Source organism: Phymastichus coffea, unplaced genomic scaffold (assembly GCF_024137745.1).
Source record: "Phymastichus coffea isolate CEN01 unplaced genomic scaffold, Cenicafe_Pcof_1.1 PCOF00104, whole genome shotgun sequence".
In the NCBI taxonomy this organism is placed as follows: Eukaryota; Metazoa; Arthropoda; class Insecta; order Hymenoptera; family Eulophidae; genus Phymastichus; species Phymastichus coffea.
Genome location: NW_026706915.1, coordinates 97435 through 119678, shown reverse-complemented (window position 1 = coordinate 119678; position 22244 = coordinate 97435). Strand labels below are relative to the sequence as shown.

Below are 22244 nucleotides of genomic sequence, written 5' to 3'. Positions count from 1 at the left end.
TCACATGAATATTCATCTTAGAATTCTCGCAATTTGTATACTCCTTATAGTTACCGCGCGAGAACGTCTCGGCAAACAAAGGAGAAGAAGACGAAGAAGAGGAAGAGAAGCAGTTTGTGACTTACCTATTGTACATGAGGACGTCGGGCTTCCAGAGACGATGCGGTGGTATCCTCAAGTCCCGAACGTTGCCGTACTTCGAAGGGTCCCACACCATGTTAACGTCATTCCATTCCTGCAGGAAATGTCGATTTTGCATTACAAGCTCGTTACTTTGGACAGCTGCGCGGAGTGAGGAGAGGCACTATAACATACCGAAGTGGAGTGCTTCCCCTACACCCCATCCCCTTTCTCAACCCAGAGGCGCTTAAAACGTCAAGTTGGCCGACTTCAGCTAACTGTGAAATTCAGCGCCGACGCGTACCGTTTTGCGTTTGACGAATAAACATTGTACGTTGTTGATTCTGATAACATTGCGGCTATCTGTCGAATTGAAAAATTTTAAAGAAGCTAGTAGATGTTTTCCGAAATAATGTCAAATTTATATTGGTCCGACCAGTACAAGCTCAGTCGCTATAAAATGTTTAACAGGTTGTTCCTCTGTATTGTCAAGCGTGTGACCCGAAAGATCATTGAAACGGCGGATACCACAATTCACTGCTTTCCAAGAGAAAATCCTTCATCAAAGCCCTATAGAAATTTCATCGTAAAAATTGGATTCTACTCGTTCCCCTGACGCGAGAGCGCGTTAGCTTCGGCGCAGCTAATCTCGCTTGAAAGAAAGAAAAACATTGAAACAACTATCAGCATCAGAAAAATCGATAGAAGCTCTATTTACTCGGAAAGAGCTGGAGCGGCAACAGAAGAAAACGAAGAAAAAGGCGCGAAAGTAGTCGAAATTCAATCGTGGCCTCTCTCGTTTAATTAGGCCACTTCATTCAGCGCAAAAGTTTTTCTCCTCTGAGCAAACTCCCTCGCTCTCTTTCCAGACGATGGCGCAAGATTTCGAGGATTGAGCGCGCGAATAATTCCTCCTTGAGTTTTTCCGCCGTCGTCACGTTGGCGACGGCCAATCGGGAATCCCAAGGATTTCGATTACATCGCCCCGCGGCGGCGCGGTGCGCCAGTGGTGGCGAGCAACGATGTCGGCATGGCTATTGCAGCTGTGTGCCGCACGCGCAGCCGACCCGGAGAGAACTCGAGGAATCCTAATCGCGCGCATTCCCCCGCGCAGTTTTACGAGCGCGCGACATCGTAAACGTGTCTGGGACATAACGATCACGACAATCGGCACGAGGGGTAATATCAACTGACTTCTATCCAACTTCGCACACAGACGCGTACGTACATCACCTAACGGTTTCAGAGAGCTCCAGCTTCGGCTCTAAAATTTGATCAAATTCGTGCCGGCTATTTTTCTCACCTCTCGCTCGCTACGCGGCGCACGTGCTACAAACTACTACTGTACGCTATTTTTCTACTACCTTTTTCTGCTGCTTTAACTTTACGTTTGTCTTTGCCGTACAAATGTGGTGAAATTTCTGCTCTTTTTCATCGTTCGCCCGCGTTCAACAAATGCTCTATCTCTCGCTCTCTCTCTCTCTCTCTCTCTCTCTCTCTCTCTTGAGATTTCTTTCGAATTCAGTGCGAGTCTTTCACTTTTCAACGCAATTACGTTTCATGTCACATTCGACATTGATTGAAAATTTTAATGGAACTATCAAATTTTTTTTTATTGAATAATATAGCATCTCTCACAGACTAATACTCGTTTAATAAAAAAAACTAATTGGTATTTTTATTTTCATTGTTTTTGCTTGATAACGAATCAAAGCTAATAGATTTGCATGAAGCTCAATGCCGAAAATAACGCAATAGGTGCGTATTATAAATATTTTAATGGGTGAAAATAAATTACTCATTATTTTCGTAGTACTTCGTAAGTTAATAATAATTTAATTGAAAAAATTAATTGCTGCTAACGTACACTTATTAAAATGTATTTTACTACCGGCTCTTCATTTTTATTGTTCAACTTATAATAACGTATAAAGCTCAACTTATTTCGGCATTTGATGAACATGAATCAACCGCAATTCAATAAAAGTAACTTTCTTTATTAAACAATTTACATATGAAATTCAGTGAATTTTGATATCTAAATAACTTTTTTCTGTCGAAACATTTGAATCCAATCTTTTATTTACTATTAATATTCGCGAATAATGAATATTCTGCTTAAAGTTTTAATACGTTAAACTATTTGGTCAAACATTGGTTTTATGCTACTAACGAAAAAAAATATTATATTAAAATTGACAACATACATGATTATCTAGGGCTGTGGCAAATAAAGAATATTTTACCAAAAATGTTAATGTTAATTAATATTCCGTGTAGCCAATATGGGATTTTTTGTATTATCTTTAAAAAATATATTTGTTTGAAAAGCCGAATCTAATACATCGTTTTTAGCAATAACTTCTTTCTTTTAACCGCGTAAATTTATTTTTATTGATCTCAAATTTTAACAGTTATTTTCAATCTCATAAAATATTCTTACAAGTTTAAAGAAAAAACACAAAATCTCGCGAGACCCATTTTCACGATGGCAATAAAGTCAAGTACCGAGAAAATGACCGCTGTACAAACAAGCATAAAAGGCATTGTTTGACCAAAACTTCATCAACGTCAGGGTGAATCTCAGTGACTAAGTTAAATAAACAGTGGCCTTTACTAGAGACTGCTAGTCTCAAGCTCGGGAGCAACGTGTAATTTGAGGCAATTACTCTCTTGAGGATAAGTGTTCTAGTATAGTCAAAGCCGTAGGCAGCTCTGTTATCGACACCGAGGCGCGCTCACAAACCAGCGACATCAAGTTGTAAACATAGCCGATACAAGAGAGATACATTTTGCTGCTTGACATCATTCTTAAATCTCGCTTAAGCCCCGTCACTCTAAACGCTTTTCTGTCGTGTATCACAGTTTGATGTTTCATATTACCAGTACATTGTTTATCCCTTTAACACTATTTGAGCTTTTATTACTTTTTTTTAACAGTCACTTTTTCTCTTGTAGCTACTAACAGCAATATCATTTCTCTTTGTCGTGAAGTAAAGAAGGCACTTTTAAACGTACAATAAATTTGATAACCGGCTTTGTGTCAACTAAAAAATTCTTTTTATCACAACAGCAAAAGTAAATTTTTAGAGCTGCAGCATCGTTCGTATGTTGATTTATAGTACAGCTATATTTTATGTTTTATGTGGCTTAATTTAAAAAAAATCCAATTTAAAGCCAGGCTTTGATACCTGTTGCCCACGTATCGATAAAATATGTTATCCGATTCTTAGATATTGAATGGTGTATCGCGTCCTCGCCGTTTCGCATCAACCTCTAAAACTTTCTCTTTATGATTGGCTTCATTTCGAATAGCCGATCGCTGCAAGTTTCGTAATTCACTTTAATAACTGCCAAATTTGATGTAACGTCAATATTTTGCCACGGTGTTAATTAATTTCAAACGTGACGTATAATGAGGCTTTGTTCAAACTTAATCAATCATTGTCAGATATAATCAACGTACAATGTTTGCGAGGGGATAGGCAATGCATCTATCACAATTAAGAGCAAGTGGAAACGATGACTATCAACTCACCAGCTTCAACCAAAGATTCGTGATGAGCAGCTGATTTTTCTCGTCCTGAAAAATAATAATGAACAAGTAAGTATGCGTATGGTTCGCTGATACGTGCGGAGCATGCAGATCTATTATCGAGTTACACAGGTGATTAGTTCTATAGCGATTTACAACTGATCCAATTTGTAGATGTAGCTACTAATACTAATTCTGATGTTTACATCAACACGCTTACTAACTACTAGATCGTAATATCGACCGAAACTACTTAACACTCATCTAAGAAACTATATTGTATACGTGCAACGTTTTCGTGTATATCGAAACATTCAAGAGACACTCGTGTATTTATCGATTATTTTTAACAATTAATCGAATTGGTACCTTCATGCAAATTTATACTCAAGAAACATATTATACAATCCACTATTTTTAAATATCAGACTTTTACAACGAATGTAATCGTTGAAACAACGAAAAAGAAATAAATTTCTCATAAAATGCAAACTTGGAAAATTCTATATAAATACAGAGCAAGCTGTTCAAGGCACACTTTACAACGGTCCATTCATCACCTCATTACGAGCCACGAGGCACTTGAAAATATTGAGTTGGTTGCCGCAGGAATATTCAAGTAGCCTGATAGCCCGAAAAAATATAGAACGAGGGACGATGCGACGCAATATATAAGGCTCACTCCCCTGATCTCCTTAAAAAAGGCAAAATACGAAGAGCAAAGTGAAAATATACGAATATTCGCGCAGCTTCCACTCGCACGTGGCGAGAGAAAGCGAGACCGAGGGAGGAGAATACATAAAGTGACGAGGGAGAAAGAAGAGAATAAAAAAAGAGAAGTAGGAGAGACAAAGCGAAAGCCACAAGGCCACTAGTTTCCGCGGAGTGAGTTTCAAGAAGTCACTACCCGTAGTCTGCCGCTTTCAAGTCGCTAATCCCAGTCGGAAATTTCCTTGGCTATGTCATCATCTTCACTACAGCTTGCACGCTCCTATGAGTATTTGTCTTTGCAGCGGAAATATCGAATTCCTTCTTTTACTCTCCATTTTCATCTTCATCTTTAGATAAATAAGAAGTACTTCCATTTGCAGCGGTGAATCGTTAATCCGCAAAAACGGAAGCACTCGACGAGAGCGAGCGCAAGACTTGGAGAGAGTCTTATATGAGCAAAAGAGTCTCTCTCTCTCTCACTTAATCCCTCGCGGATCAGTAGCCCTGCACGTCTAGTTAGTTTCTTTACACCACTTCGGTTACCTTAAAGCCGAGAGCTTATGTCTCGAAATAAGTGTGTCCCAAAAGTGTATCCGACCGCGATTAGTAACTCGTCTGTTTTTTTAATTATTGCTGAAAGACTTGCATGTTACATCATTCATTCCCAAAACTGAAAGAAACTTGTTTTTCTTTCACTCAAGGGACACAGAATCTCTTAAATTAAGTCGAAGGTACTGGAAATGTTAAATGCAACAGCGTCAAGTAGTATCAATCGTTTTATGTCAGGCGTGTGGCAACAAAATTATGAAAATTCCAATGATTTCACAAGTACCGCAATGAATCAATTCAACATCGCGATAGTTGCTAATCAGTAATAACGATGCAATTATCTCTGACATCCATCGCCAATGATAAATTACTATCGTATTTCCAGTAATTTTTCCCTTCTCAAACATATATTACGAAAGTTCAATTCATCACCGCGTTCTCTAGTCCCGTGTTAATTAATCAAAAAGCTCAAGGCAATCTATATCTCAAAAACTTTCCGACATTCTCCCATTAACAATATCTATTGTTTACTGTGAGAGTAGACAGAAGAGTCTTATCGCACAAATGACAAGACTCCAGGCGACTTAATACGCACCCTCCAGTTTTATACTCGTCTTCTTCTTTTTCTCTAGGAAATGTGTGAAAAAAGCCGTCGTCACACGGCCTCAGTAACAGTAGAGGCAGCAACGTCGGCGGTGAGGTCCATATTTTACTCTCTCTCTCTCTCTCTCTCTCTCTCTCTCTCTCTCTCTCTCTCTCTCTCTCTTCTCCCTGTGTGGCGCGCGCGGCGCGCGCACTGTGCCACGGGGAAATTAGGTCAGCGCTACCAACGACGGAAGGAAGAGAGAAAGAGAATGAGAGAGAGGCAGTCAGGGATAAGGAGAAAATGATCAACAAGGGCCGAGTGCGTTTAAAAATAAATTTCTAAAGCGACTACTACGACGTTATTGTTATAATTATTAATAAGCCACATCGATGTGCGAGTATAAATGCTCGAAGACGCTCTGTGCGAAAGATAAGTGTTTTTCAGCAGCGCTCATTTGATAAGCGGCTCTTTCCTGCCTGTATGCACTCGCTTTTCGCTCAACCGATCCGCGAAAGTTCAATATCCGCTTTGTTATGCCTTATTTTCATCTATCTGCTCACTACTGCGGGAATACGAAACAATAGCTCGCAATTTTCTTACCTCTTGCTCAGAGATAATACGTTCTCGCGAGTTTACGTTCGCCTCGCGTAAAACGGAACAACAGAAAAACAGAGAGAAAACGAAATTCGAAACATTTATTTAGCCACCGTGCTAAAGTAAACGATGAATTTGGCGTTGTGTTTTTCTTTTTTTTTTTATTGGTCGATACGATGGGAATCGTGAATACACGAAACTGCATGATTTGGTGTGACGATAAATAAAAGGAATGAATAAAGTTATCAATTTGTCATGTCGTCAAATGCAGGTCGCGAGGACAAGGATGTTTCTCATTGATTCGTTTGAAATATACATACGATGACGAGACGTATCGATTATTATAATGGCTGGGACAATTTAAATTTTCATAAATCCGTTGAAACGGAATAAGAAAAAAGTAAAAATTTATTATTTAAACTGCTCGTTGTTTCTAGACTATTGACATATATTTATATTTGTTTTTTCTGTGAGGAATTGTTTATTCAATACAATGATTATGCAATAGTAGAATAGATATGACATATTTCAAAAGTATAATAGTAAATTAATTTTAATATTTTAGACGTTTTCAAATAGAATTGTTTGTGCGTTACACGATATAAATGTTAATATTGGAACAATATTTTAGATTTTATATTCTTTCTCAAAGATTTCGAGATATACGTCTTTGCACTACTATTGCATGGCAATAAAATATATTTTCGTAAACATTTGTCGACTGAAATAGTTATTCAACAGCAGCGAGGATATTCATATTTCAAATGGTCAATAATGAATATATTTTGAAATTTTCAATTAAAATGCTCGATAGAATCATCAATAACATTATTTGCTGTCCAAACTTTACATTCCTTATTAATCGTTTAATATTTACATCCCTACGTTACTATTAAATAAAATGAATAATGTATGAGAAATTAACAATACTGATGACATTGCTACAGAGTACCCTACAAAAGCTCTTCAATTATGAAACGACAAAGAAAGTAAAGAAAAAAGCGGAGCACAGTTTGCCGACCCAGCAGTTGCTGAAAATTTATTACCATGGTATTAAACTGCAACGATACAAAATTCAGTCAATTTTTCTTGATTAACGCCCGTGGAAGGATGATTATTATTAAGACCTGCCCCGCCGTAAAAGAAAAGTCAGTACTAAAGTATCCAATTCTAGCTTGTTTTTTATTATTTATTTATTTTACTTTTCTAGTACTTTTTTAATAACCAATTCTAGATTATTTTTTCCTTGAACATAACTTATTAAGAGAACAAGATGGGATCTAACAGTGAAGACTTCGAACTTTCTTAATTGTGTGCAAATTGCGTTAATAATGATATTGACGTGGAATTTCTTTTTTCTATTTTTTTATTGTTGTTAAATGTCCTAAAATTATAATTCGATTATAATCCATAACGTTACCATTTTTATTATATATTTTTTACTATCATATTGGAAGTTGTAAAACCATTCCTACTTTTTCAGACTTTCTTTATACAATTCGCAAAACTGGATTAAAAATATCGAAAAATAACGTTTCCGAGATAGCTCTGCTCAATCCAGAGCACAAATCTTAACAAAGAAAATAAGCCCTCGCAAAACAAGTTTCGTTCTAACTAATATTTTTAGAAAAGCATGGCAAAGCTAAATTTTTCAATAAAAAATGTTGGATATAGAAATAAGATTTTTGAACGAAAAAAAAAAAATTCAAATCTTTTACGAATATTTTAAGAGAAAAAAAATTTCTCTTCTATACCATTATTTGGATGAATTTTACAAGACAATAAACAAAATATTAAACGTTTACTGTTAGACCCTATCTTGTTAACCCATCGTTATACATCTTGGTCCCACTAATTGTTTCATTATTTATAAGTTAAACCATTCAGCCGCTCGTAAGATTCTTTTCCCCTACAAGAGAGAGAGAGAGAGAGAGAGAGAGAGGAGTAAATTGTCAGTCGATCGGGCCAATTAGGCAACTAAAAAATCGAAAGGAATTGGAGGCTCGTTAAGAGATAGAAGTATCTTGGCGATAGGATCGATCGGAAGTCTTTGTTCGTATAGTTCAGTGGCGGCCGTATACTCGTCGAGTGTACTTTATTAGGTGTAGGAGTTATCGACGTGACTTGCAACCAAGTGCAACGGCTCGTAGAATGAAGAGCGGTTAACGACACGTTAGGCCCATTGATTCGACACGTTCAGGCAATGTGTGTATATGTGTGTCAAGATTTGCTCACGCTTGAAAAATGTAACCGCGGCCACAATATACGCTTGGCATAGCTTTTTTACAACGTATTTCCGCTAGGAGACAATGCGCTTCACTCAATAAGAGGGAGGAACTTAAGCTTTTTTCGATGTTTCGAGATGTTACGACGGCTTAGTTTAACAGCGCGTTCTCACAAGCGAGAAGCAAGTGTTATTCGAGATTCTTTTGTTTGTCATTTTCGTATATAACGAGTGCTCTCTTCCTTTCACCTTCTCGTAAGGAATATTTTGAATACTTTGGAATTTTTATGTAAACACTCCAATATGTAAATAAACTTAAATTGCTTTCGTTCAAATTTCAGCCAATCAATAAGACATAATACGCAAACTCAATATTGAAACGTTGAAATTTTACAGTCAACACTCCATCAAATCTGACGATTATAAAATGAAAAGTTTACCATTGCTCTGATAAATGCAACTTTTACGAAATTCCCATCGGCATCCCTTTTACTAGCGACATTCATTTATCCTTTTTAATTATTCAAAGTCGGGAGCAAGCTGTTACTCATTAGTTTTCAAACGCAATTAATACGACCTCTCCTGTTAGTGTACTATATATATTACAACGATAATTAAATTCATTTCCGTAAAAAGAAGAGACGTAAAAATTATCGGGTTGCCTGACTTCGATCAACGAACGACTCATGCATATACTCTCCAGGGAAATATAGTACGATGAACTCATGCCACATACAACATTCTGTGTAACAGAAAGAGAGAGAGATAAAGCTCTTTGATTTATTTGCTTTCTTTGTCGTTTGTCGTGCCGCTCGTTCGTCGTCGATTTGCTCGTAATGACCGGATAAAAAAAAAGAATTATCGTGAAAAGTGTTGCTCTCTTTATCTTTTTATTTGTTGTTATCGTTGTTGTTCTTTCAACTTACGCGCCTAGTGGCTACATGCCACCCTCATTGGAAACTTTTTTTAGGAGTTTGCAGAGAGGAGAAAATTTTTTTTTCCGCGCCAACAGCGGAACACACGCTCTTCTCATATTACACCGTCATATTTTTTTACTAGTATATGAGTAGCTTTGCGAAATGAATTCTCTACTACTATAGTTCCTTTTGAACAACGTAGCTTTATTCAAAAAGTGACATTTCAAAACAATGAACGTATAATTTAATTAATATATCTACGATAGTTAATTTACTTGTCATAAAAATGCTAAACATTATATCCAAGTTTTATTGCGACAAGTCATAGCTAAAGCTAAAATATTTTCGTGTCCACATTTGTGTATATTTTTGCTTCCAACAATTACAAATGTGTATCTGTCTGAGAAAAATTGAAGTTCTTTATATGGCTGTAAAATAAGAGGAATGCTAAAACAATTGCATCGTGATAATTAATAAAAACAAACTATGTATTTTGGCATCCCTTTTATTTTTAAATTAAAGATGTAAACGTATCGAAATCAATTACATTTTCGAAGCGTCGCATTTCTGAATAAACTAATACTGTTTAAAATGATTTGTAATAGTGAAGAATTTATTTCTCTACTATTACAGAAAACAACTCAATTACTAATAGGTATTACAAATAAGCAGCGTAAAAACGCACCAATATAAATAGTTGAGTTTTTTCCTTATTCTTCTTTTCCCATTTATTATTTCGCCGATACGTGTTTCAAATATGAAAACGTTAAAACATTAGATTCTTTTAATACAGTACTAATAATCATACTTGAAGCTAGCTGTCGTTCAATTATAGCGGATTTTCATACAGAAAACGTACACATATAAATACCCGCATGTTACGTCTGAGTAAATCCTTACAAACTAAATTAAAAGTGACGAAACTGGAACTCGAACTCACGGCCCTGGACTTACAAGTCTGATGTCTTCACCACTAAACCATGGCCGCTACTACACGCTAATATTAATTGAAGCTTCTCGTTTTTTCTCGTCATTCTTATATGCTACATTGCCTTATACCCTCTACTTATATACTAAGTTTCCATATCTGCGCGAGCACACGTATCAGTCTAACTAATTAAACATATCATCGGAAATAAATTCAAATTAATTATCGGTTTTCTCGCATACTTTCTACTTATCCAATGAAGAAAAATGTGCTTTAAAAAGCTTCGGTTAAAAAGCTGGAACTCTAGTGAATGTCGGATCGAATTTGAGCGCTGAAAAATATGTGGTTCTTAAAAAATGCAAAGGTGGAACTGAAAAAGCTAAATGGGTCATCGGTTTAGTCGAATCAAAAGCATTTATACTGGCTTCTCAATGAAAATAGATGAAAACGTTAACGGATGTCTGGTCAAATATATTTTCTAGTAAAAAATATATCAATTGTCTGACTTTGGAAGAGAGAATACACACAGAAGAAGGGGGGGGGAGAACTGTGACCGCTAGCCATCAAAATTGTATTCTTTTTCTGGCCATCTATATACACACATATATATATATAACCTTTTCAATCAGCGTCGTGTATAAATGTTTTTATCATATCCTCTATAAATCGGCCTACCACAGCTTCTATTTGATTTTTGTGGCTATCGTCGATTTGCCTCTGTTACACAATGAATCGTTATTTTTTCCATTTCAACGATGAAAAAAAAAGAAAATCTTCGTTCTATCACATGCACTGGACGTTGTTACATAAGTCTTATCTTCAAAAACATAAAAATCTCAGTGGAATTTCTATCTCGCAGTATAAAAAAAAACCACTATAGGAAACCTCGTTTATTAAGATCGTTTGCAAAATTAAAACTGAAGAAAAAATAATAAGCAATGCAAATGAGCTTATAAATTAAGAGTCACAAATAAATTTCATATGATCATACAGTTCTGCAGGTACTTAAACGATACAGCCTCATTGAATAGTGCGTACTCCGAAACAAAGAAGAAAGAAGATGAAAGTTAGAGAAATGAATCTCGACAAAGTAAAAATCATCAGGAGGCGTTTAAAGCAGTGCTTAGAGAGATCTGTTTTTTATTTTAACGAACAGAAGATTTGGAAAAGTCTGGGATTTCGCAACGAAGAAGAACAAAAAAGGGAGGAAGAGAGAGAGAGAGAGAGAAAGGCAAGAGCCAAGACAGAGTGAAAGCTCAACTCGAAACTAGCGCAATTAGTCTTATCGAGGTCCATTGAGCTCGTAGGCTATATAAAAAGAGCAACTACATGAAAAAAAACACTCACATACGTACGCGTAAGCGCGGGCAGCAGTGCACACGTCTGTCAAGTGCCTGTGCAATTTCCCCCTTCTCAATCGTCAAACACAGCCGGTACGGCGCGCGATGTTCGCTCTCTTTTTGTATCGCATACGAAATGAGAGTAGGAGTCTGGCTTAAACGTCGCATGCAGACTGTCTATCCCAACGAGCTGGATGCGCCCGAAAAGAGAGAAAGAGAGAGAGAGAGAGAGAGAGAGAGAGTAGGATGAAGGGAAAGCGAGCACCGAATGAATACGCCTTCAGTCCGGATAGTTCTCAAGAAGATTCAAGTGCCGTCGTCGTCTCTACTATATTTCCACAGATAACCGTTTAAATTAAGAGCCTGGTATAACTTGTGATGTTCTTTTTCTCTGTCATTAATCGAGAGAAGAGAGGAGGGAGAGGCATACTTATCTTTCTCATTCTGTGCACAGAGTACAGCGCGCAAGTGAGCATATCGTGTTAATTTTTCATGTAACCTCACAGCGCATGCATTTACGGAATATTATTTCTTTTAAAACGAAGGCTTAATCGTCGAGATAAAAAATTTCAACTTTCAACTTGGGCCTATGGTTTTCAGGCTATGTATTTGGAAAAGATTGTAAATGTCAGCCGAAAAGATTAATTGTAAAATATTACAGATGTAAAAAAGCATTGCGCGCAAATGCACTTTTCGTCCATGTAATATTTCATAAATTATCGTCTTCTCTAATGTCGACAAATCACCGGTAAATTGCACGTTCTTCCTATATATTTCCAGTCACATTTCTCGGGAGAGACCACACGTATACAACGCCCGTACCGCGCACTTTTTATCCATAAACTAGCGAACGATCAGAGAGGAAAAAAAATTCATAATCAATACTAGAGCGCAGCCTACTTGTAAAAGCTACACGAAAGAAAATCCCGGTTTCGCCAATGTGTGCATCATATATACGTGTGTGGCGTTATTGCCGTTCTATTATTGACCCATTCGACTCTCGCTCGCGCACACAATTTCCTGCGGTACGCGAGAGCAAATACTTGTCTTTTCGAATCTTGCCGCGTATCTCGCGATACTGTACTACAACGGCACGCAAAAAATTTTCCTTTAAAAGAAAATATTTTTTTTTATTTTATTTTATATAGAGGTAAAGTACAACTATCTCGTTTTGGCTGAAATTGACTTTTCATGCTCGTCTATTTTTCATTCTATCCACGGTGAGTTGCTAAAAATCCTGAGTGTATTACAAACTCAACATCGATATTTTTCGTACGCAGTTCTACTTCAGAAATGAGAGCCGAGCGTTTTATCGCTGTAAAATTGAATAGGAAAAGAATGATTAATCATTTCTCTCAGATACATTTAAGTTACGTTCGAAAAGCGGGAGTACTAACTCTCTATCCAGTTCCAGATCGAAAAGTTTTTAGAAAAAAAAAATACGAAACGTGTTTAAAAAGAACGACAGCATTTAACGGGTTGTGTATTAAGATACCAAAGCCCTGGGACTCGACGAAAGTTTATCATCCCTATACAAATTTGCATGCGCAATTCTTTAACGTTTACGGGGCTATAAAAGAAGATCGTTTCAAGAGTATTAAAGTTTACTAAATGTTTTTATAAACAGAGACATTGGAAATTTACAACTCAATAAACACTTTCGTTGATAAAGTAAACATTTAGGAAAGTACCTTGAGGAAAGAAAGAAAATGAGGCGCGAAAAAAATAAAACGCGTATAGGAATACAATTTTTATTGTGAGAATACATATGCGTTCTTAGAATAAAAATTAAAGTCGTTCAGTTTACGTTTATCGTTCTTAAAAAGAAAAGTCGCCAATTAAGTGGGTCATAAATAGCCGCATATACCTATTTTATTCGCCATCATAAAACCTTTCAGAACTTGTCAACGTATTTCCGTGGCATTTAAAGGCAATGACAAACCCGCGGAGGTTTAATTCCCAAAACGAATATAAAACATCGGACGTTCGACGAGGGCTATTCGGCAGCTGGTTTTAATGCCTCTCTCCCTCTCTTTCTCTTTTACCCCTTTGGATGTATGTTGCCGCGTGTATTTTACTACGCAAAAATGGACATGCGCGCGTTCGCGCTGTGGTATTGTGTTGATGGAAAACGTCGCCATGTCGTTAAATATACTGACTGCCCTACACGACTCTCCCTTCTCTTTTTTTTCATGACACCCTGACAATAAACTACAAAAAAAGTACGCCAACTCGCGAGCGGGAGAGACAATGCAGAAAAATGGAGGGTTTACTCGAGCAACGATGATAATCGTAATTGTTGCTAGCTGGCGCAAAATTGTGCAAGCACAATTTCGTTCTCCTTTCCGCTAGACTTTTATTCTTTTTTCTCACCAGGGCCCATTATTTTTTCCTTAATGTCGCCCGAGGCCTCGACTCAATTAGCATAATTAGAGCGAGGAAACAATGACGAATCATCGCTTAGGTAAAAAAAAAAAAAAGACATCGAGACAGCATGGAAGAATGAAAAAATGGGGTCATTGACATAATTTCAAGAGCGACGGGACAGGATCTACGGCAGTTCGCCTGAAGCGAAAACGACTTGCACGTGTTTATATCTGCCTGTCTGTGTATAGAGCGTCCATTTTGTTTTGTCGGATGCTGCTATGTGTCATATAACAACATCTGTATGACGATAAATCGATCGTTGGCATGAATGAAAAGAAAAAAAACATTGTTTTATCTAGGGGCTATCGGCGCGAGCTCGAAGAACAGCGTGAAATTTTTTTCCCATACCGCATTGCGCTCTCGACTAATCGCGTATTCTTGATAAAGTTTTCACTGGCACTTTTCACTTATTAATAATTATAGCAATCGTCTTTCAGATGGATACAGCTGGTTCCAGAGTAATATTAACTTCTCTCCCCACAAGTTTGTTTGAGCGAAGAAATCACTCACCAGACCATTTCTTCTTGTTCAGAGGAAAGTACAAGTTTCACTTTCCACTGTTCGGTGAGAGAATCGTAATATTTGTAAGCAAAATTTCAGTGGCTGCATACGAAAGGTTTTTCTGGTTGCACTCAAAAAGTCACGTGCATTAATTGTCACGACTTCCTCTGTATCTTTCTTCTTTCTTTGTAAAAGAAAATAGGTTTAATTTATTAATGCGATTCCTCGAGTTAATTAGTAGCGAACTCGAATTTACATCGTGTGAGTTGCTAAGTAACGACATTTTTCTAGCGTCCCTTGGAGAAAAAGCGAGAAGTTACGCGAAAAAGTTTAATTATAACGAATGAAAATATACATCTCAAAGAGCATAAGTAATTATAATTTTTACCTTTTTATCCGCAATGCGAGCACACGCGAGTGTAATTAACTTGATCCCGTTAGAAAGGCAGAGACTGCGAGAAAGAGGGGGGGGGGGGGATTTTTGCTTACTGTATACCCCCATAATCCATAACCGCATGAAACATATACAGCCTCATCTTCAGATAAATAATTCGCGCGAGGACCGTTCATACCAGTGCTTCCTTCCAAACGTTCATGAAAAATTAATACACCGTCAAATATTAATACGCCTGTAAATTTACGGCGCAGTATCTGACTGTTACCTTCGTAAAGCGAAAAAAACGATGAATATATTCCACACGTGCCATCACAATGTCGAAAGTATACAATATACGTAAACTTGTTCCACGCGATCTCGTAGAACGTGAACGAGAGCGGGAGAGAGATAGGTGAAGAAGCTAAGGAAGAGAAAGAAGAGAAAAAAAGGAAGAAAGAAAGCCCATGCCGATAATTTCGAATGACCCTACTCGGCCGGCTCCTCGCTGACTAGATCCGACCTTCGGAAATACCAAACTGCCCATTAGAGGAAACGTCGGGGCAACCAGCGGGAAAGAGAGAGTGAGGGAAAAAAGAAGAAGGTCGATACACCCGCTCTCGAGCTGCTACTGACTGCTACTACTATATATATATATATACACTGTACCGTTGGAGTTCGCTTGCTTTCTTGTTATCGGGCTTCTCTTTTATATGGCGCGCACCGAGTTAATAAGTGAAAAGCTGATAGCACGACGAAATATTCCGGGTCGCCCGACGCTTTCGGCCGCTGTGTCCTCTAATGAGCGAGATTACAATCTCGCTCTAATTGAAATATGCTTTAATATTAACGAGCGTTACTCACGGCTAATTTGAAAATCTCCCCGGCTACACCTATACGCGGAGTAACCAAGGCATTGAATAATGTAAGGATTTTTAACTCTTGGGCTCGCGTCGCGAGCACCCACCGCGTCGATTTATTTTTATCGGTAAAGCTTTCATTTCCTCGTCATAAATTACGACACCATTCGTATCTCTCACGCGCTTTATCAAGATCCGGAAATCGTGTGTCTGATCCTTCGTGTCCATACACCCTCTTCAAATAAAATGACAGTTGGAGCAAAAAATTAAGACAAATGCACGATCTTACGTTTCTTTCTCTGTAATCTCCCGATGGGTTCGCCCTATCGGCTATAATAATTTCTCGCGAACGGTTATCCTAGATTTATTCTTTGATAGGTGACCTCGAGTGCAAATTTTCCGTGTGTATTTTACTAGAAATTCATGAGTATTTCGATTACACGCCAGCCATTCGCACAAGTACTGTGCTAAGCGGAAATAATAGAAGAGGAGTACAACAAATTGCTCGAGATCGAAAGAAATTCCCTCCCGTGAAGATAGAAAAACGGCGAACAAAGTATACATAACATGGTCCATTGTGAGAGATTTCGAAAATCATACGGCGTATAAAATGATTTTCGCGGGGAGAGACAGGAGGGAATTTCAATTGCACGATATCGAAAAGAGCGTGTCGGAGACAATCACTTCCATTATTAAATCTGGAATCTGGGTCGACATTACCTCGCTGAAATTTCCTCGCATTTTCCTCGAATGATCATTCCTCTCAAGCGATCGTATGCAGCAACCACGAAACTTCGTCGAAAACGGCAAGAGGGAGGGGGAACAAGAAATACTCCGTCCGACGACTCTTTCTCTCGCGCACAAGCGAAGGTATATGCGGACTATTGGAAGGGTGGTAGTGTGCAAAAAGAAGAAGGCACAATCATGCGGAAGTAAAATTCCAGCGCGGTTCCATAGAAAGAGAGCCAGCCAAGCACAGACCATTGTCTGGGAAAAGAAATTCCTAGCTGTGCCCGAACTTTGTTTTTTTTCTTCGCGCCAGTCTCCGTTAAATAGGGCGTGAACGGCTAAGTTTCTGTCGAGGTGCAACACCCCCCCCCCCCCACCCGCCACCACCACCACAGGCCAACAGTTAATTAAAAGTTCGCGATTCCGGTCACTCGCGCCATCGAAGAAAAAGAATCGCACGCCACCCGCTTAATTAGGATTTTTTTCGCTCATTTTTCGGGTGGCCATTTGATGTGACAGAAGGAGATTAGTATGCGCGGTAAACCGTTGCAACTCTTTTTTTTCTCCTTTTTACTCCGAACGGAAACGGATGGACGAAAGATGCTGCATCGCAGCTCGTTCTTTTTTTTCGCCTCTGCTTCTCCTTTTCTTCCTTTTCCTCTCGCGTGCTAACGAACGTTCAAGGTCGCTGTGCTTTCCCCCCTTCTTGTGGCCTAAATAAGTAAGAATAAAATGCTTTGCCCTCGTAAACAGGTGGACGAGTTTTCGCTTCTTGCTCTGTCTCTCTTTCTCTTACTTTTTCTTCTTTCTTCTACTTCGGTAATTAGTGGGCTGCGGTTTCGAAACCACGCTAAATGGAGATGGTCTGACGATCTCTCTTTCATTCTGCATATGCGCCGTTGTACACTAATGACGTGTGCAATTTTAGGAACGGACAACAAAAAGCGTTTTTTTTTTCATTTTTTATTCTTTCCCGAGCATTTTGTGCAAAGAGAGAATGCCTGAGGTCTTTATTTTACGGTTAGGATAAAGAAAAATGTTCTCGCAAAGTATGTTACGAACTATTTTATAATTGAGGAAATTATCTAACTAATCGATTTCGAAATTGAATTACACGCTATATTAAAAAATGTTAATTATATTATTAAAAAGTCATTGCCCATAGTAAATTGATAGCAATTGAAACAATATAAATGACTAGACGTCAGCTCTCAAAGTGTTAGAGGTATTAGACATTCTGACAGCTATTTTAGTTTGAGAGGACAGTGAAGTTTCAATATTGGCGGAAAAATATTTGCTGTAATGTCTGAAGGAAAATCAAACGTAGACTTTTATATCATTTAAAGGAAACCTAGCAAAGTCGGTAGTTTGTATAAACATCATGAATTTGAAGAGAGAATAAAAGAAAGAGAAAGATGGAGAGTTCACTCGATTGGAGTGTTCTCGAGCAGCTAGTACGTACACATACATAGCTGCGGAGCTGTAGGCAAGAAAACGCGCACAAAAATGAATGTAAACTTTCAAGTCCTCGTAGAGAAAGCATTTTTGGAAAAAAAAATAAAGGATAGAACAATAGGCGAAAAATTCACGCCCGCGCAAGAGAATAGCAGACGAAGAAACTGAAGAGAGTGGAGAGGAAAAGTCTGCCTTACTCCTAGCTGGCGGCTCGTAAAAGCGCAGTCTAAGAGTGAGGGGTGATAAAACATGCGCACTCGGTGGTGTCGCTTAGCCGAAAAAATGCCTCAGCAGTAGTGCAGCGTGCTGCAGAGAAAACACAACAATGCGTCAGACGAAACGCACGCGTGCGCGCACACAGAGGCCGAGTTTCTTTTATATTTTCATGTCTCGTATAAGCTCGGCACACGACCCGAGGGCCTCAGCCTCTAAACCACCGCCATTTTTTCCTCGCCCGTAGTGTCGACGAGCCTCTTGGCGCGCTCAAGACAAGAAGACACCCACTCGTAGCCGAGCCGTCGGCCACCGTCGTCACCGCCGTCTACGCTCACAAAGGATCTTTAAGTCGCGCTCTCGCGCATTTTCGATTCGGCTCCTCTATCCTCTTTGGCAGGAAAGGCTCTTCTTCGTTGCCTGGCACGTTTTTCATTTTGCCTCTTTCTATTTCGTTTTTTAAGTGGGATTTTCTTATTTTTATCGCTCATGCCACTACTGCCTTGTGTTGTTTTTGCGATTCATGGACTAACCTATCGACGTCACGCGTTTGTTGTCACTCCGCGAGGCGCCACACTTTTTTTTAACTATAAACTTTTTCATTTCATTCTATTCAATCAAATTTTCTCAACTAAAGCCCAGTTTGCTTTGACCTACGTTGTTTGATAATATATTTTTATGTTTGTATTCATCGACTTGCGTATGTACCAACAGTTTTAATTATGCGGCATTTCCCGATGTTATTTATTTATACGGATAAAATTATTCATCTCTTGGAAATTAATATAGATATATATTTATTGTACGTAAATTGATTGACCCGAAAAAAAATTATTTGTATCGCAAATAATGAACCTCATAATCCACCCGGAAACTGATGAATTGTTCTGTTGGTCGTGGACTAATCGACTACAAAAATTAATTATAAAAAAGAGAAACTATCCATAATTCGCGAAAGAAAAACATTATCTAAGTACAATATACATCTGGTAATGAACTCAACTTTAAGGCTCACAATCTCTACCGTAATTAGGATAACCAACATGTCAGTTTTTCAACGTACATATTACAAAGGCTGCATGCTTCGCGCCTCAAAACGTGAGGTCGGCAATTTCAAAAAACGGAATTCAAATTCAGTAGTGCTTGCCCTGTCATTTTAACAAGCTAAGAGTTAGAATTCAGCTGGCGTGCATACATTCGCGCTGCGCGTCGACGATATACGCGTGAGGTACGTATTTGCCGCGCGCGCGTCTGCAGCATAATGAAACACAGCTGCGTTCTTTTTTCAGCTTTCTTGCGCTCGCGAGCAGAAGAGAGAAATTGAGAGAGACAAGGCATTTTCTCTTTACTCGAAAGATAGAAACTGCTGACGTATAATTGCGAGAGAGAGAGAGGGAGAAAAGCTAGGCGTTTTTCAGCAGTGAAACAGCTTGATTCGTTTAATTACTCTTGACGCCGAGGGATTTATTTTGCTTCGATAGTTTTCGCCTTATACGTTTGATTCACCTCTACATAGCTTTGTGAACTTGCTGTTTATCCGCTTGACTGGAGATTGGATAAGGGATAATTAAATTGTGCATCGCTGAATCTTAACTGTATACCGCAGGGACTACAAAAATTATCAATTAATTATCAGCTGAAAGCTGCGCGGCACTTCCAATTTCTTTTGATCGCGTGTCTTATTATCGCTCACTGCGGCTTTTCCTCGAAAAAGAATCAATCGAGACAAGTGTCCATAGAAATTTATGCTTATCCCGAGTAAAGAGGGCAAGGAGAAAGATGTTTTAAGTGATGTGGAAAGGATTAAGAAAAAGAGCAGACGTTGAGCCAGCTGAGATCCTGTCGAAAGCCGCAAAAAGCACTTCTGCATCGCAGTCGTCGTCAATGCACGCAAGCACACGAGACTCCGGGATGAGCTTAACGACGTCTGACTGTACGCTCGACATACGTCTATGCTTGAGCGTATACATCGATCGTACCCATTAAGTCGTCGTCGATAAATTGGATGGGATTCCTCTCGACAACGAGAGCAAGAGAGAGATTCTATCTTACCGAATTACGGGCGGAAACATATTCTCGAGTTCTGTTGTGTTTTCTCCGCGCACGGAAACGTTGCAAGAGTACTCTAGTTCATTTTAAAAATACATCCTCCCTAGCGAGATGAAGATCGTAGTTTCCCGATAAGTTCTCTTTTCTCACTTTTTCATATTTGAGAGGTCGCTGTGAACCGGCGTCAACATGTTTTTAAGCATACGACTACGTAAAGCCACCTATCGACGCACGGAAAGCAAAAATAAGCTATCGGCAGACTTTGACAAATCACTATTTCAACAATGAAAACATTTGAATTTGTTGAGAATTTAAGAACAAACACAAGTGTTTATCATATAAACACGCCGACGTTCATTTCTGTTCTACGCTAGTTTTCTCAAGTGTTTATTTGCCATCTTTATCATCCGCTGTACTTGCCAACGCGGCCCCGGAACACAATAATAATTCAATTTTCTAAAGAGCGTCGTATCTGACGCCAGCGCGTACTACGTATCCCCGTATGTGCGCGAACACTGGCGTTTGTAGAGACATTGTTGAAAATTACATTTGTGAATTCTCGAGCTGTTTGCGCGGACGGAGATGTAAATATTCAAATGTTCTGCTGCGCTTCGGAAATTTTCCAGAAAGAGCATTGTCTCTTCGAAAACACTGGATCTAGACGAAACGAACGTGAGCTTTGATTTCAATTCCCGCCCTTTTTGCCATTTGCCGGCCTCGCTTTGCGCCCATTTCGCCGGCAAGTTAACACGACGAGAAGATAAATGCAAGTTGGATGTAAGGCACCTCTAAATTCACGGAGATTTCGTCCAAGGTATCAGAATACTGCACCGCGAGCGTACATATGTGAAACGGCTGCTGTGGCGCGCGCGCGCGGAAGCACCAGGTGCGCTGTATGTATCAGATAAAGGGTTAACTCGACTCGAGGCCGTGACGCCGTTTTAATGACACACACACTCGCTGCAGTGAAGCGAGCAGAAAAACGACCACTTGAACACGCACCCTTGCTGCTTGCCTTATCCTCCCTCCTCCTCTTTTCCACCCCTATGCTTGCTCGCTCGCTCACTCACTCTCGTAATGGCATACCACGAGGCCTTGACTGTGGTGCTCCCGGCGGATGAAGTGTGGAGGAGAAAGCTTAAAAAACCACAAAGTTACTCGCAAAGGGTACTCCCTCAACAACGAATAATTAGCGTACTACTTTGAAAAACAATTGACCTTTGACCTCGCCGCCTATACGCAATGCGTTCGCTCAAATTTCTACTTGGCATTTGATGATTTTATCTTGTGGACATTTTCGCGATATCGGCTTGAATGTACAGCGCGAACTTGTCGATGAAGAAAGATTAGCTCTTAATGACTATCATTTTCGTTCAATTTGATCCAAATAGTAATTTCTATACGTGAACTAATCGTAAGCCTAATAAAGTTATTTTCCGGTAGGCTCCACAATTTATCTATCCCCTGCGCCTTTTCGATATACTGCAGAATTATCTCGACCATATCACTATCCGATGACAAATTTGCAAAGCCTACAAAACTACGTCAGAACCCTTAAAACCTCGCAACGAAAGTAAAATCGTCGCGATGCTACTTAAGTACCCGTCGATTATTAGCCTCATGACAAATCCAGGTCGAACGATCAAAGCGCAGGAAACGTAGCCTAGGCCGTTTACGCGTGCAAAAGAAGAAGACACCTATTTTCCTCTCGCGCGTGTTGCGGCAGAAATACGAAACAAGAGCTCGCGCGCAGTTCACGGCTTTGTTCCTTCGCGGGGGCATATTATTTCTCTCTCTCTCTCTCTCTCTCCCCCGTTTTTTTTTTCTCATTACTTGGCTAGGTCACCATGCTGCTTGATGCCTGACATTTTCGGGGGACGGACCTGGATGAAGAGAGTGGCCCGCGGCCAGAGGGCCTTTGCAGGATTAAAAATAATAAAAAAAAGAAGAAAAGGACGCGAGAAATGACCTTCTAATGAGAAAAGAAAGCCTATTCCTCCCCTTTAATGCATGTCCTTTTCTTTTTCTTCTTCCGTTTCGTCGTTTCATCTCTGGACTGTAACACCTATCTTGCGTGCTAAATCTTCAGCCAGACAATTGCAGAATTTTTTTTACGTATTTTCGTATATCAGC

At 39.1% G+C, this 22244-nt stretch overlaps 2 protein-coding genes across 5 annotated transcripts in view; one reads left to right on the top strand and one right to left on the bottom strand.

The window, feature by feature from the left end:
- LOC131670224 (multiple PDZ domain protein-like) overlaps positions 1-22244 on the top strand; it is a 209321-nt gene that overhangs the window by 114589 nt on the left and 72488 nt on the right. The window lies entirely within an intron of this gene.
- LOC131670225 (acetylcholine receptor subunit alpha-type acr-16-like) overlaps positions 1-22244 on the bottom strand; it is a 70799-nt gene that overhangs the window by 24859 nt on the left and 23696 nt on the right. For all 4 annotated transcript variants that reach the window (XM_058945650.1, XM_058945651.1, XM_058945653.1 and 1 more), the window contains 2 exons: positions 3659-3703; positions 126-235 (listed from right to left, as the gene is read on the bottom strand). In XM_058945650.1, the coding sequence (XP_058801633.1) occupies positions 126-235; positions 3659-3703 (155 nt within the window). The remainder of the gene's footprint in view (positions 1-125; positions 236-3658; positions 3704-22244) is intronic.